This window comes from Astatotilapia calliptera, chromosome 6, assembly GCF_900246225.1.
Source record: "Astatotilapia calliptera chromosome 6, fAstCal1.2, whole genome shotgun sequence".
In the NCBI taxonomy this organism is placed as follows: Eukaryota; Metazoa; Chordata; class Actinopteri; order Cichliformes; family Cichlidae; genus Astatotilapia; species Astatotilapia calliptera.
In genome coordinates, this window is record NC_039307.1 from 8,947,666 (window position 1) to 8,963,091 (window position 15,426).

At 43.4% G+C, this 15,426-nt stretch overlaps 1 protein-coding gene across 1 annotated transcript in view; it reads right to left on the reverse strand.

The window, feature by feature from the left end:
• LOC113023732 (B-cell lymphoma/leukemia 11A-like) overlaps nt 1-15,426 on the reverse strand; it is a 31,121-nt gene that overhangs the window by 13,885 nt on the left and 1,810 nt on the right. Inside the window, exon 2 of the mRNA XM_026170055.1 lies at nt 13,831-14,223. Coding sequence (XP_026025840.1) covers nt 13,831-14,223 — 393 coding nt within the window. The remainder of the gene's footprint in view (nt 1-13,830; nt 14,224-15,426) is intronic.

Sequence of the window (15,426 nt, forward strand, 5' to 3'; positions counted from 1 at the left end):
AGAAATCATGACAACTGACACAAGGGTCAGCAGACTGGTTGTGTTTCATTCTGAAAAATTAACTTTGTTTGCAGAAGGTTAACCTGCATAGCTCCTCATTCCATACATTTCTAGCTGATATAGTGTAGGCCTATAGAAAATAAAGCCAAGGTGGCTGAGAATGCTTTGCAGATGACCCAAATGCTATCTCATGTACCTTTGACACCGCTGTATAGATATATAAAGACATAAAAAGATATGTTTGCTCATAAAACACATGCCCTTTATTGCTCTCCCCCAGTTTCATCACCTCTACAGTACATGGAGGGGTAGCTGATGAAAAGAGGAATTAAAGGCAATGAGAGAACAAGGATATTATCAGGAGAGGAAGGGGTGTAGTTGAAGGGTGTCAAGAAAGGCATAAAGAGCTGCAAAGAAGAGAAGAATGGAAAAACAAAAGAGTGGTGGACAGCTTTACACTGCAGCACCCCATTCTAGATTACATTAGTGGCAGCTGCTTCCTTTGTGTGGTTTTATGGCCTAGTCCCAAGAAAAAGCTGCTAAAATTTCATTTAATCTGCAGCACAAACTCAAGTGTCTGTCAGCCACTCAAACAAGGGGTCCTAAAAGCACCATGCTCTCATATAACTCCGGCAAAATAACGCTAATAATATCTCTCTCCGTAGCCATACAGGCAGACATTTTGTGTAACCAAAGAGGGCCTGCGTGTGCTGCCCGTGCATGGGAAACTGGCCCACTCTTTCAGTCCAGGGGCAGGCCTTTAATGGTGGGTGAGGGAGCCAGACAACATCCCCCCCCCCCCCCCCCTTTATCTTCACCTCCTGTTCATCCTTCCAAAGTCATTAGCTTATGTTAATCACTTAAACTACCAGGAATGACCCCCCAATTTCATTTATACTTAACAGCTTTCATACTCAACAGCAGATGATGACACAGCTGCTACAACCGATTTATTTAGGTAAAATAACTGTACAGACAAGGCTGAATTTTTCGTTAATTTAAATTTACTTCTCATCAAACGTGTGTTATATTCTGTGAGAATAAAAAAAATCATATTTTTGTAACTTAGCTTAGCTAATTTTTTTAATTTATTTTTTTACCATAGCTGTATTATGTAAGGAGAAAGGCTTCTGAATAACTTACGGCAAAAGTTGTCCAATGTCTAAAATAATTAAAATCATGGCTAAAGGAGTTATGACAAATGAAGAGAAATGTGCAAATCCAAATCCAGCGTTATCTATATTTCAGTTATCTCAATATCCTGCTCAAAAAGATCCACAAACCAAATATTTTATTAGCTGTGCTGGCCGGACGCGAGGATGGAGCTTTGACGGCAGTGCTAACTGACAGAATGCAGCAGCACAGGCAGCGGTTAGAGGCAGCTTCCTTCCTGAGCTTTGGGATCACAAAGCGACATGTCCACATGTATATCTTGCCATGTGACACCGCTGCTGAAGCTTAAGGCAAAAAAAAAAAACAGAGAGAGAGAGGGAGGGAAGGAGGGAGGGAGGGAGGGAGGGAGAGGATGAGGAGGAGTTCCCTCCAAGATAAAAAGATTGCAACATTGAAGAGAACTACGAAGATCAGGGAGAAAGAGGTAACTGAGAGGAAAAAAGAAAATACCAAAGTACCAAGCGTACTGGAGATGGAGTACTCCTCTCCATCTGTTTAAATGAGGTGGCTCTCAGTCTCACTTGCACATTGCTCATCCACTCAGGTTTGACTTAGGATGTTTTTGGTATTTGTTAAGCTTGATTGAGTTTGAGGAAACTTTTCAAAACAAGTACACGCCCCAGTTTATCCTTCAAGCTGGGCTCTTCCAGCTGCCTGGGAGCTTTATGGTCCTGCGCAGTATCTTTGCTGTTCTTAGGACTCTCTCTTCTGGACAGAGATAGATAGATAGATAGATAGATAGATAGATAGATAGATAGATAGATAGATAGATAGATAGATAGATAGATAGATAGATAGATAGATAGATAGATAGATAGATAGATAGATAGATAGATAGATAGATAGATAGATAGATAGATAGATATGAGCAAGATTTGCAATTATCTTCTCATCTTAGTTTCTCCAAGAAAGCTGTAAATATATTTTCTTTAAGCCCATGCATCCTCTACTGAGACTGCTCAGTTAATCAAAGTGACATTAAGCAGGAAGTTGTGCGCTCAAGACTGATTGCTGAATTTAACATTATTTGCTTGGCCAAGGCTACAAAAGCACTTTGAAACCACTGACAGCAATTTAATTCATATGCTGGCTCAAAAAATATGTTAATGGCCATTCAGTCTTACCTTTTCAACTTAAAGCAGTATTTACAGAAACCAAGTAAAATGAGAGAGAAAGAGAAAAGAAAGCTACACCGACACAAATGAGTGTTAATGAAGACATAGTAAAGCTGTGGGGGGGGGGGGGGGGGGGGGGAGGCGGAAGAGATCGGCGAGGGCAAATTAACCTTTTTAATTGGAGAGTGGTAGCCCTCTTTGGACCCTGCAGTTGGATCCAGAGTGCTGACAGATGATGAGAGGGAAATGGCAGGCCTATTACAGGCAATCTGGCCCTGCAACTTGGCAGACCAATGCAGTACCAGAGCCTGGGGAGAACAGGGCATGTCCAGCACAGAAAGCACTGCCAGACCGTTCACCAGCAGAGAAGGGCTTGCCTCAATAAAGGTATAAAAAGGGAATAGTTATCTTGGCACTTTGAGCTGTGGGGCAAAAGGTTGTCATAAGGGAATCTAGTTTCTTGTCTGATAACAAAATACTACCTGGTCAAGAAAACGGAGAAGGGCTTTGCTTTAATGAAAGAGAACCAGTTTGACAGGTCTCAGAGAAGAGAAGGGCCTGAGTCGGAGGTGTGTGTGTGTGTTTGTGTGTGTGGTGGAGGGTGTAAAAAAATGCACACTGAAAAATTCACACAACATTTGTGTTCGCCTGACTTTGTTCTCGTGCACACAAATTTTCAAACCCACTACTTCTGTCCTGTGTTCACATAGGAGCCAGATGCAAGAGAAAAACATCAGAGAGGATAACTTCCTGACTGTCTGTGTGTCTGGGTGCGAGAAGCATGTTTATGTCTGGGGATACAAGGAAAACAAACATCAAGGTCAGAGAAGCTGGAGTCTGTCCAAGCAATAGATAGCCCCTTCTTAACAGGGCTGAAGGCTTGCTTTAACATACACCCCCAGGGAGACACCAGGATTTAGACAGAACCCTTAAGCAGGATTTCATATTGAATATCTGGACTCCTATACCGTTAGAATTATTTGCCAAGTTGAATACTTTTTACATGACATATGAGAGACACTCGTAGGTCCTGACTCATTGTCTTGCTTCCCAGCAGACAGTTGAGGTAAACATAATCCTGACGCCTAGTCTTCAAGGCTGACCCCATTAGAGAGGTGCCCATTGACATCTCTAGGTCATCACCTTTAAAAATGACCAATCTTTGTCTCTCCTCCTCCATCCCATCTTTTTGTCCCATTTTGTCCATCCCTGAGTCTTCAAATTATCCGTTTCTGTTTTCTTGTCCATCTATCTTGAATTATGTATTCCAATGCATTTCAAACAAGATGCACATCATCCACACCCATCCAAAGGATGAATTAAAGCCTCACAGTCTTTAGATGTCTTTATGTATGCTTACTCAAGTTATGGCCATCTCTCAGCATCTGCTTGAATCTCATGCACACAAACACTCACAAATTTCTCCATCACTCAGTCTTTCTGGATGTCTGTGTCCACACACACATACACACACAAATACACACACATACAAATACCAGACACATGGCCGAAGAGAGCAGGCTACCATCTGGGAGTAGTGGCCGGCTTTGTCTGAGGGGGTGAAAGCGCCAATAAGACTCCCCTTTAACACACACACACACACACACATACACACACACACATAAACCATACACACAACCCTTGCAGCAGCCCCCATCACCCTCCCCATCCAACTGCTCTAAGTGTGAGAGCTCTTCTCATACAATCTGCACATATACATATGCAAATTTGCAGGGGGCATTATAAAAACAGCCATCATCTCTCTCTCCCACACACACACACACACACACGCACACATATAAAAGCAAGATATTTTTTTGGCCTCAGCACCAAAGTAGCCACACAAGATTTTTGGGAAAGAAAACATGTTTCTAAGAAATAGAGCAATAGCTTGAAGGCTGAAAGTAAAGGGGGAAGATAAAAAGAAGAACCTTCTTTATAAATAACAAACTAATGTGGGCATGTGTGAAATACATGCAAATAGGATTGCACACATTTACATGTAGACAATTAAGTGCATACACTCACAGTCATGCAAATATATATTATCCACATTTTTCCTGCAGCATGCATGTGATGGGTACGTATAATCACATCTATTGTCCTTATATTAAAACATCACACTTGTCTATTTTTGGATTCGAATGTGAACTTGTTTATAAAATCATTGCATTTATAGTCATCAACTGTTTCTAAACTTGGGGGGAAAAATCAAAGAGATTACTGCAATTAAGATAAGATAAGAAAATCTGCACTTGAACTTTAAAGATTTTCCCTGGTGTCCATTTGTCATAATCAAATAACAAAAGGCTCTGAGCGAGAACAGAAGAAGAGAAGAAGAAGTGAGGGAGAGAAAGTCAGGCATCAGGTAAAAAAAAAAAGAGTGGCAGACACCTGCAAGGCTAGCTGAAAAGGTGACACCTAATCCACTCCTTTTCTTAAACATCCCCACGTCTTCACAACCAACCTTTCACACAAGTATCACACCTTTTAAAAAAGTCAGTTTTCTCACCTTAGCATTACGCACTTCTGCTTGAGTCATAACCCCACTTTTCACTTAAAATTATGAGTATGCGAGTGGCCAAAAATGTAAACATCTTGTCAATCACAGAAGCAATTTTATTAAAATCATAAATATTCTAAAGAGGGAGGCTCTGTTTTTTTCAAAACCTGCAATCATAAAGTGACAAAAATGTGGCATCCGAGAATTCCTTAGATGTTCGTGATGTGACAGAGCCTTCTGATCTGCCACGCTGAGGGAAGGTTTGTGTGTGAGCTGAGAACATTTGAAGTAGAATCGCGAACAGCTTGCTCTCAAAACTCGAGGGACACATCCGAGTCATAATTAGGAGAGAAGTTGCGTCCACATTTTTTACAGCTCACACAGACAAACACGTTCATCAACGCCGACACATACAGTATGCTATATGGAATATGGCTGCAACTGACACAGGCGGTTTTTCGCCCACACAGCACAACAGTCCATTATGTGCATTTTCCACATCAAATTCTTTCCCCCAATCTCGTGTTTGCCGTCATGTTTTCAGTACACAATAGCAGCAGTGGTGTTAAGCTAATGTTGCCCCATCAAGAGGAGAGCACCAACAACAACCAAACACTTTTCTCTCCTCTTCCCACCCTGTTTGCGACCGGATCCATTCGTCTCTCGCTTTGTTCCCACGCTCCCCCGCTTCTTTTTTCTCTCCTCTGCATTGTCCTGTGCCCTCAGGTTAGAGGTTCTCTCTGTTCCTTCCACTAAAGCCTGGAAAACAGAGGAGGAGGACGAGGATAGAGAGAGAAGAGGAGGGCTGAGCAACAAGGCCCGTCCGTCTGCCTCCTTCGGCCTGGCTGACTAACCGGTCTGAACTGGTTCTGACATAGGTGAACCAGAGACGTGTCCTGTTTCGCCTCTGGACAAAAAAGAACCATGGTGGCATTCCATCCACAGTGAGCAGGTACCAGGAAAGTGTACATCTGTCTATGTGTGTGCATGTGTGAATATATGTGCATGTGTGTCTGTCTCCCAAGACCTTTGAGGCCTGGACCATTGCCAAGTTCATCTGTTAATGGACAGCTACTAGGAAAGCTCCCCCCCCCCCTCCCCTCCACCCCTCCTCCCTCCTCTCTGTCTCTCCAGCAGCCGTGCCTGCTCACGACCCCCCCTTAACCTCCCCAACCCCCATGCAGGCCTGCTCAGACACTAGCCCGGCCCGCAATCTCCCCTCTTCGTTCCCCTGAAAGCTATATCATTCTCTTTCTCCCTCTCCTGCTCACTGCCCCCCAATACTATGTGCGTCTCCTATTCAAGATAAACAGAGTGCTTCAAGTTCAGGGGACACCCTGGGACCCTTTAACAAAGCCATCTATCATGCTGTCTGCCCAAGCCTCCTTTGGACATACTGGGCCTTGCTGCTGCTCCTGCTGATGCTGTTATGTCTCTCTCTCACATGTGAATGAGACTATGAACATCCGTACGCTGCATATAAACCATCCAGGCAGCCTATTAACTCTAACTAGGAACTTGCTATAGCTGATCTAGATCTTGATCATTTCTGTAATGTGTTTGGGGCTCCTCCACAACCACGGCAAAGACAAACTGACAGCTTGCTCACCCACCCATCCAAAATGAGACAAACTCCCAATAAAAGGCATGCCACAGAGCGCACACATGTAAGCCACTTTCTCAACACACCTTGGAGACAGACATTGCTGACCTCTCTCTGATTCCCCTTAAGTCAAACTGTGGGACGATTAACCAAACTGTCAACAGCTTAATAGTCTGGGAATAAGAGACTGACAGTAGGCCTCGAAGCTCTGTGTAAACACTATGGAGATTATGAATGGTACATGAGAGGGAGAAAAAGAGAGCGAGGGGAGAGAGAAGAAGAATCATAACTGAATGAAAGTATCCCTCTTCACACAAGCAATATTTTATGGATCAAAATATCTGGGTGGTCTGTCATACAGAAAAATGCAGTGACATGACTTTTCCATTTGTAATTATATTCTCTGCTTTTTTTGCTATAAATACAGTTGGAAGCAACAATTGTGAAACTGTAGCAGCAAGGAGCGAAAAAGGAAAATAAGGTTATAATTACTTTAATTTGATTTTTTTTTTTTTTTGCTTCATGTCCAGTAAACCACCTCTACAAGCTCTAAATTAGATATTTGGATTAGTTTAGCTCCTGAAGTGCTAGTGAGGACTGTGTTAGAAATATTTTCAAGTTAAGATGCATTATTTTATTTTATTTTATTTTTTTAAGCTGCTGTGACCGGAGCTGGGCAATCAACACAGTTGAGATATTCAAATCGTGGTCACAGAAACACTTCTGCATTTTATTTCTGTCTTCCTGCCTCGTTTACTCCCTCTCTTACACATCTTTCTGTTTGTTCTCATTTATTTTTCCAACAAACAGTCACAGCAGCGGCCCCGAAAGCCCAGCAGCTGCTGTCCTCTTTAGCCTTCTAGAGAGGTGGACTGGCCCGCAGGTTTTAGAGTGCTAAATTATCCATTAGATGTTATCAAGTTGTAGCAGGCTGATGCCATTCTGCTAGGAACCATCAATCTTTCATGAGTCCCAGACACAACGTGCATTGGGATGCACTATCAGAATCTCTCCGCTCCCAACACAGCACCCCTCCCTATCCAGCTGCACGCAAACTTGGGTACATACACATAGTAAAGTTGACATCCACACACAGAGTCAACAAATACGCATGCTGACATAAATGCAGTGAGGTACACACTCTTGCACTCAAGCTCTGCAGAAACAAGCACGATGGAGCTTGCTTAGGGAACATCCAATTCTACAGCTTTTACATTTCTTTTTCTTTTTTTTTTTGCCCCCTTCTAGCTCACCCCACTTTCCCCCCGAAACAACACTTTGAGCCAAGCCTCAAAATTTACGCTGCCTAAACCGTGTTTCACCACCCTTCGCACTAGGTTCCCTTGCACTCTCTTCTTTTATTTTCTCATCTCTCTCTCCCCCTCCCTCCGATTCTTGCTGTGGCCTGGCAGGCAGGCAGGGCAGACATGTTCAGAATGTGCTTCGGTAATGGGCTAATCAAAAATGCAAAACAATTGGCAATTACCGTGCAGGGCCCTAATGGTCATTAGAATTTACAACAAGGTAATGAACTGAGAGTCAGCTCAGTCCATGCATATTCATAAAGCAATCAGGCCTTTGAAGATTAAAGAAGCGCTTCAAATTTAAATGAGGGCGCCAGCATGTTATCAGTGAGATTCAGCCTGCAAAAGTAAAGGGTGCCTGGGACAGGAGTGTGCATTTATGAGTGTGCGTACATGCGTGTGTCTGTGTGGAATGATGGCTGGGGGTCAGTTGTGGAAGTATGTGTGTGCATGCATGCATCCGTGCATAAGTGATCACCTTGTGTGCATCACTCTCATTTGTGTGCAAGCTTGTGCTCGTATGCTTGTGTGCAAAGCAAACTGCAGTGTGCCGATACCACCTTACAGCCTAAATTTAATCTAATGACTAAATCAAGATACTCTCAAAAGTAAATGAATTAACTATCTTCTGAATGTTTAAAAGATCTGGGATTTGAATCTAAGATGAAATGTATGGTTAATTTGAGCTATTAGGAGGCAATGCATTTCTGAGCACCCACCAAGGAATATACCAAGAATAAAGGTTGGGAATTTTCACGAGTGCAGCATCAGACAGAAAGGCCCTGTGTCCTGTAACTTTGTGGTTGAGATGAGGTGGGCAAGACTGAGGTGTCCGCAACCATCCAACCAAGTTCAAATGTACAAATAGATACACACACACCAACAGACTCACAGTTCTGACAAGTCAGTACTGTCACTGAAACCTGTAGTGAGCCAGACTGTGGAGGAAGAAACTAGATAGTGACCAGGATCAGTGGGATCAGACTAACACAATGTCCTTGTCACTGTGGCTCTCCCATGGCCTCAGAATTATCACCTTCAGTTGGAGAAAGACAAAGCAACCATCCAACAGCACTACACCCTTAAATGCTACAGTCACAAAAGGAATATCAGAGGTTGAGATGACATTCTGCATAGAGATAGAAGCTGTGATAGTGTGTTACTCTTAGAGATACAAAATTTCCAAATCTGGTTCGGTTTCAGTGACCTAAATAAAGACTTACAGGATTATGACAAAATGGGTATTTTTTTAGGAAAATATCAAAGGGAAAATTACTTTGTCAAATCTGCTCCCATTCTCACCTCAAACTAACCTGCCTACTTCCTAAAATACTACTTCTCTCCTCTCTGCTCTCATCTGCCACTTCCTGAGCAACAGCTGTATCAAAGACACTTTTTCTTCTCTGTTTCTGTTCTGTCTAAAAATAAAGTCATTAACCTGCAGGTGGTGAAGCCGGCGGCTGGCATGACAGGCCCTGATGCTGTCAGATGCCCTCTGACCCCGTGATGTGACTGCCTGCCACAGTATTGACAGGACAGCAGCAAGACATGCTTATTTCTGAGGATACTTTCTCATCCAGCATGACGTGGCTGTAGACAAACAAGAATGTTTCTGTTGTATAGCTTTGTTTGACAGTGGGTAAAGGGGATGGATGGAGGCAGTGTATGTGTGAGTGTTTATGTCTGCCTCACTCTGCAGCCAAATCTGCGAGAGTGAGAATGAGCTCTAGAGTGGACGTTGGAAGGCTTTAAGAGGTGCAGACACACTAATGTAGCCAAAACTTTCAGTTTCCACTCCCCCAAGACAAACTACTGGAGCGATGTGTGGAGAGAGGCTGTGAGCGAGGGAGGGAGAGAAAGAGATAGGGACAGAGAGGAAAGGCTAAGCGGAAGAGAGTGGGAGGGACAGAGGGGAGGGGGGTAAAATAAGGATCATATGTTTCTGACAGATCTCATCAACTCACAACACATCATGGGGCCTCTACCGTAACACATTTATTACAGACAAAACACAGGTTCACAGGAGGGGGTTTACACTGTATGTGTGCACTGTAGCATATGTGTGCATCTTTAAAGGAGGCGTGTGCACTGTTGTGTTCATAGAACAGGTGTGTGTGCATCTGTGGGTGCGTGCATGCATTTGTGGGAGCCTATTTTTGAATGTTCACATGCATGTTTGTGTGTGTAGATGTGTGTGTGTGTGTGCATATTTCAGCTAGCCTCCACCTGAATGGCCCGAGGCTGTGATGCCGGAGTTGTTAGAAGACAAACAGAGGCACAGGAAGTCCAAGCCAGGAGGCCCTGAGGACAGCACGCACAATCTACTGCATACCTGCTCTTAACTTCACACACTCCCACTGTCAGTCATAGCCACCACCTCACCATACGTTTTGCCTCCTAAACCCACAAAACAGACACACCTCCTCTAACTCCCTCTTAGACACACACATTTAGGCCCGGCCTGTCCCTCAGGCCCACTGCTGTGTGCCAAGTCTGGCCTGGCATAGTCCTCAGAGGGGTGTCCTCAGGCAAGGCTTGCCAAGTCAAAGACTCTTTCATGTTCAGCCTGCACGCCCAGGGTAGTAAAGCTACAAACAGCAAGACACACACACTTTTACACACACACGGAAACCTATAAACATTTTAAGTGGTCAAAACCACACTTATACACACATAAATGTACACATTTACACGTACATTAGTTTCACAGCATCCGCACTCAAGATGTAAACACTCAGTAGACTTGAATACAGCCAGAACCACTAACATTTAATCCAACAACAAAGGCTGACGAATTTCCACTGACAACATTTGTGGGTGTTTAGAGCTTGGCTTCAGCATACAAAAATGTCCTCCATGAAAAATTCATCCTAAAAACCACTCCTGTTCACCTTCATTAAAACGTAGTGGAGCCCACTGCCAAAAATAGGACTGATTTTATCACAGCCCAAAGCGACTGTAGGATCAAATTAGAGTCACTTTTTACAGACAATGGAGTCCTTATGTTAAAATATTAGCTGGTGTCCAATCATTGCAGCAGCACGCATCTTTGCCTTTTCAGTATCAATTAAAGTGATCACCCAAACAAAAGCACCGGATATAAACTTGCACAGTGACCCATATGTCTGCTGACGCATATGCACACTGGACACAGGAAAAGATATCGCTACCAAGGAGCCCCCCCCCCCCCCCCCCCACCGCCGCCACTAATGCACAATCTCCACGCACTGCCCAGCCCCCCAGTTCTGCATGACAGGCACCCTGTGTGTATATGTATTTGCTTGGTGAAGGAGGGGATATTGGAGAAAGGTGGCACAATGCCAATATGGAGCCTGCTAAATACCTTTGTCTCCACAACACACGGGGAGAAACAGGACAGGCAAGCTGCTGCAAGAAAATGCTCCACAGCCACAGAGGTGTTGCAAGAAATGCTTCTCTGTTGTTTGAATGTTTTCTTCCTCATAGAGAAAAAAGGGTGAAAGGTGGCTGCCGTAATTGACTCAGTATCGATTCAGAGTCCAGGTTACAATGGAGGCAGGGCGCTGGAAAGAAGCTGAAGTGTGAGATGGTGGTCGATTTCCACAGTTGCAGTGGCCTCATTAACACACGTGGCTACACTGGTGAGAATTCAAAAGGGTGCTAATGCTGGGATGGATAAATACAGGGCAGAACAATGTAGTAATAATACCTCAAAAAATGTGGTACAAAATTCATGCAATCTTTTCTTGTAATTTCTTGTAAATAGGTCAAGAAGAAGACAATATGCACTGTGGTTGTGTATCTAATTTATAAAGACTAGACTCTAATTTATTTATTGTGCTAATAACAATTGCGTTTACTCCATGAAATAATTAATGTAAATGAAAACTTTGAATCCACTTTACCGGTTTGTCTCTTTAATAGCAATTTTATGCTGGGAAATAAAAGCAGCTTTATACGCTGCAATCACATTTGCTTGAGAAGCCATCATCTGCTCTATTTCTGGGACAACCGTGGTCTGTAGACAAGCTACGATGTCTCTATGCATATCTTTAATTGTTTATCATGCAAATGACGGTACGCAGGCTGCTCTGCCCTCGTCTAACAGCTCAGAGCCCCAGACTGCAGACCCAAACCCCAGCTGCAGTCATGAGACTCCCAGACGGCCTCAGCTGTCCTGTAGAGACAGACTGAGGGGCACAGCTTCATCTCGAGCTATCGGTCTATTACGTACTGCCCCTAATTCCTCAGCCCTCACCCTTCTCATATCCCCCCACCTACAAGTTCAGCCATTCTGGGTGTCAGCTCCCTTTAGTCAAGCAGCAACTTTCCTTAACCTAGCCAGAGCCACTGCCTTCGCAAACTGCTGTCCATATGGAAATCCGTCCGTGTCAAGTGATATTTCAGGAGTGGGGTGGAGATTGGAAGGGTCACTTTCATTTGAATGATGCAGGGGAGCAAGATGCAGGGAAATCTTTAAGGGTGTAATTCATCATACACTCGCCTGGATTGGACTGGGCTTGAGGCATAGGAACAGTATATATTGAGATGCCTCAGCTCAGTGTCAGCCTCTAACTGAGCAGGGTAAGAGAACATGGCAGCTAGCATATGGAGTATGGGGTGGCGCGCTGGCACTGCCAGTCTGTATCCATCAATCTTGGACAAAAAAAAAAGCGGTGGGACGAGGCCGTCTTATATGCAATGCATATATAACTGATATGATGTCCTGCACAGACTCTGCAGCACAGACTGTTAATTTTGACCTCAGATTTTATAACAGGATGATAACAAAAGGTGAGGTGAGGCGTCACAACAGGATGCAATCTTGCACCACATACAGTCAATTTAACCTATTCATTATTAACCCAAGGAAATCCTGACTGTTACACAATGTCCAAAGAAATGAGACCTATAAATAAAGCTCTTCGCACAGTGTTAGTGACCTCATGATATCATGTGAACTCCATTGCACGATGATCCAAGTGAGCAAGGAAAGGCGTGTTCGAACAGCTGACAAGGCCAAGAGGCATGTCCGAAGAATGTGTGTTTTTTGAGCATGTGTGCGTCCATCCCAGTTTGTGAGAAAGATTTTCACAAACCGCACACTAATGAACAGTGGTTATTCTGTATGGCAGAGTGCTAAAACATTGACAACAAGTAACAGTAGCCCTTTACAATGCCATCTGCAAAGCTGAAGCGCTGACTAATACAGCACAGTAGTGCTCATTATTGAAAACTACCCTCTATGCATTCAGCCTGAATTGGCTTCAAATTCAATCACAACTGCCCAGGCAATCAGCGCAGTCTGGCACATGCTATCAGATCTGTTAAAGGAAATGAATAAACATCAAAATGGGCTGGTCAAAATCAAACTCCACTCTATAAAACCAGTCATAAGGGACCCATGCTTGTTTGCACAGCAACTCATGTTTTCACAACAGCCTCATTTAGCCCCAGTGGACAACCAACAAACCAACTAGCTGCCTTAAGAAGTCCTTAATTACTCAAATCAAGAAAAACACTGACAATTAGTGGCTGTAGTGTTCCTCAAATAAACAGTTCTTCCTTGACAGATCAACGTAATTACATTCTTTCCTATCTCTTTAATTTTAGAATCACAGTGAGCTTCAGCAGGCGCATATTTGAGGGTACAAGAGATATGGCAGTGTAATAAGCCAGGCAGGGATAGAGATACATCTCTCGCGACCACATGAGAGAGAATGTGAAGTCCAAAGGATCTGAGCACATCTGTGATGCAGCAACAAACCAAAAGAAACTGATCTCTTCTTTCTCTGTCTTTTTATAATCTGTTTCTTTGTCTGTCTCCATGCGTCTTTTCCGGTGCCTTTTATCAATATCCTTATTAATCTTCATGTGTATTCATGACTCTACTGAGGGAAATTCGCAACTCCTAAATGTAGCAGCAGACATTTCGCCGTCAGGTTACGTTGATTGGACACATCCTCACTACTAGAAGGGAAATTTCAGCGAGTATTTGTTGTCTTCTGTGATAAACTGCCTATGAACCTTAAAAGTGTGACCCACTCCACACAATCTAGAGCTTCAAGACTCTATTCACACTTGAATGCAAATTTCTCCTGCTCATCTGTTTACTCTTGCATGGCAGCCATGTTAAGCTTCCAGTGTGTTTACCTGTCATATTCTCCTGCTTAGGGATTATTCCTTGCAAGGGTGCAGATAAACAATCCTCATCCTGCGGTGACACCTGAACAGCCACCTCGACAGGTTGACGCACCCTCCTTTGGTGCTGATGTTGGGTCCGCGAGTGTGATGAGGATGTGGAAAGAGGAGAGGCGAGTGGGGAGGATGGTGGCCTGTCCAGAGGTTTGTCCACACAGAGGCTACCGTGGCACTGCCTCCGTTTGTGTTCAATGAAAAGCAGGATGTCAGCTAAGGGGAAGCGAGAGTGGCACTGGCCGCAGGTCAGCAGGTCCTGGTCCCCTTTTAGGGGCTCGCCCTGAGCCACTCCCAGGCTGGGGGAGTCCTGAGAGTCTTCTTCTGGTAAAACACCTGAGAGCGGCTCAGCTGGATAAGGAAAAGAAGAAAGACAGTTGTGACATGTAGTGAAGCGAGAATTGATATTTTTCTGAGTTTACATACACTGTTATTATATTTTCTTGTAAAGGAATAAGGCCGAGGAGTATATGTGCAGATGGGATTTTTAGGAAAGAAAGAAGGCAGAAAGGAAGAAAGAGCACACAGACAGCTTCGATAAGGACTGACATGTTCAGCTCGCAGGCAGCAGTCAAACGATTAAGTTGCTTGACCCTCTTTATTGTGCTGCCAATCTCGCTTTTTTAATGAACCTAACACCTCTGAGAATCAAAAAATAGATTCTAATTTGAGTTCAAGATGATTGGACCCCATTTCGTTAAAAGTGCTGGGATCTCGTGAACCAAGGTTAGACATTGAGGGGTTGGATGTGGAGTAGGTCCCTGAAGTAGAGCGAGAGAAAGAGAGAGAGAGAGAGAGTGAGCAGAGAGAGCATTTTAAAAGAAGTCATCTAGCCACATGGTAAACGACACTTGGCGCCCCGACTGGGATGTTGAGATAAGATGTGATGAATTCTTGCCGCCGGTTCAAGCTTTAATTCTATATCAGGTCAGATGAGAAGGTGGTGAGGGACTATGCAAGATAGGCCCTGTTACTTGTATGTTGAGTTGCATTAAAGATGAGGGAATTCACCCCTATTTTACTTATCTTAACCAGCTTGTGCCATGGACACATACAAGGTGTATGAGATTGGTTTAGGTGGAAAGATTTTCTTCAAACCAAATAATCTCATTCTGATGTCAAGCAAGAGTGATGTGAATAACTTTGAAAGCTAAAATATAATGTGTTTTTTTTTTCTGATATCACACTGTGCTAGAATTTAAAGTAGTTTAGGCGAAGGTTTCCCACTGGGTTACAGCAGCAGGTCTCTTCCACTATCAGAAAAATCATTAGGTCTTTTTTTACTGTTTTAGAGTATTATGACTCCCTGTAATACCGGCAGATCATTCATTGTATTCTACAGTCCCTCGTTGAAAACACCAAAGGGATTATTTTCATTTTAAAATAAATGCAAAAATTAAAAGGAAGTGCCTACTTAAATTTCTAATGGTGCCTTTTTGCAACACAAAAGCTGACAGTTAGCACTAGAACAGAATTTTGCAGTGTTTTCATGCAGTCTTATTTATTTTGCAATAATTAAAAAAAAACAATTAATATTCCAAAGTAAATTAAACA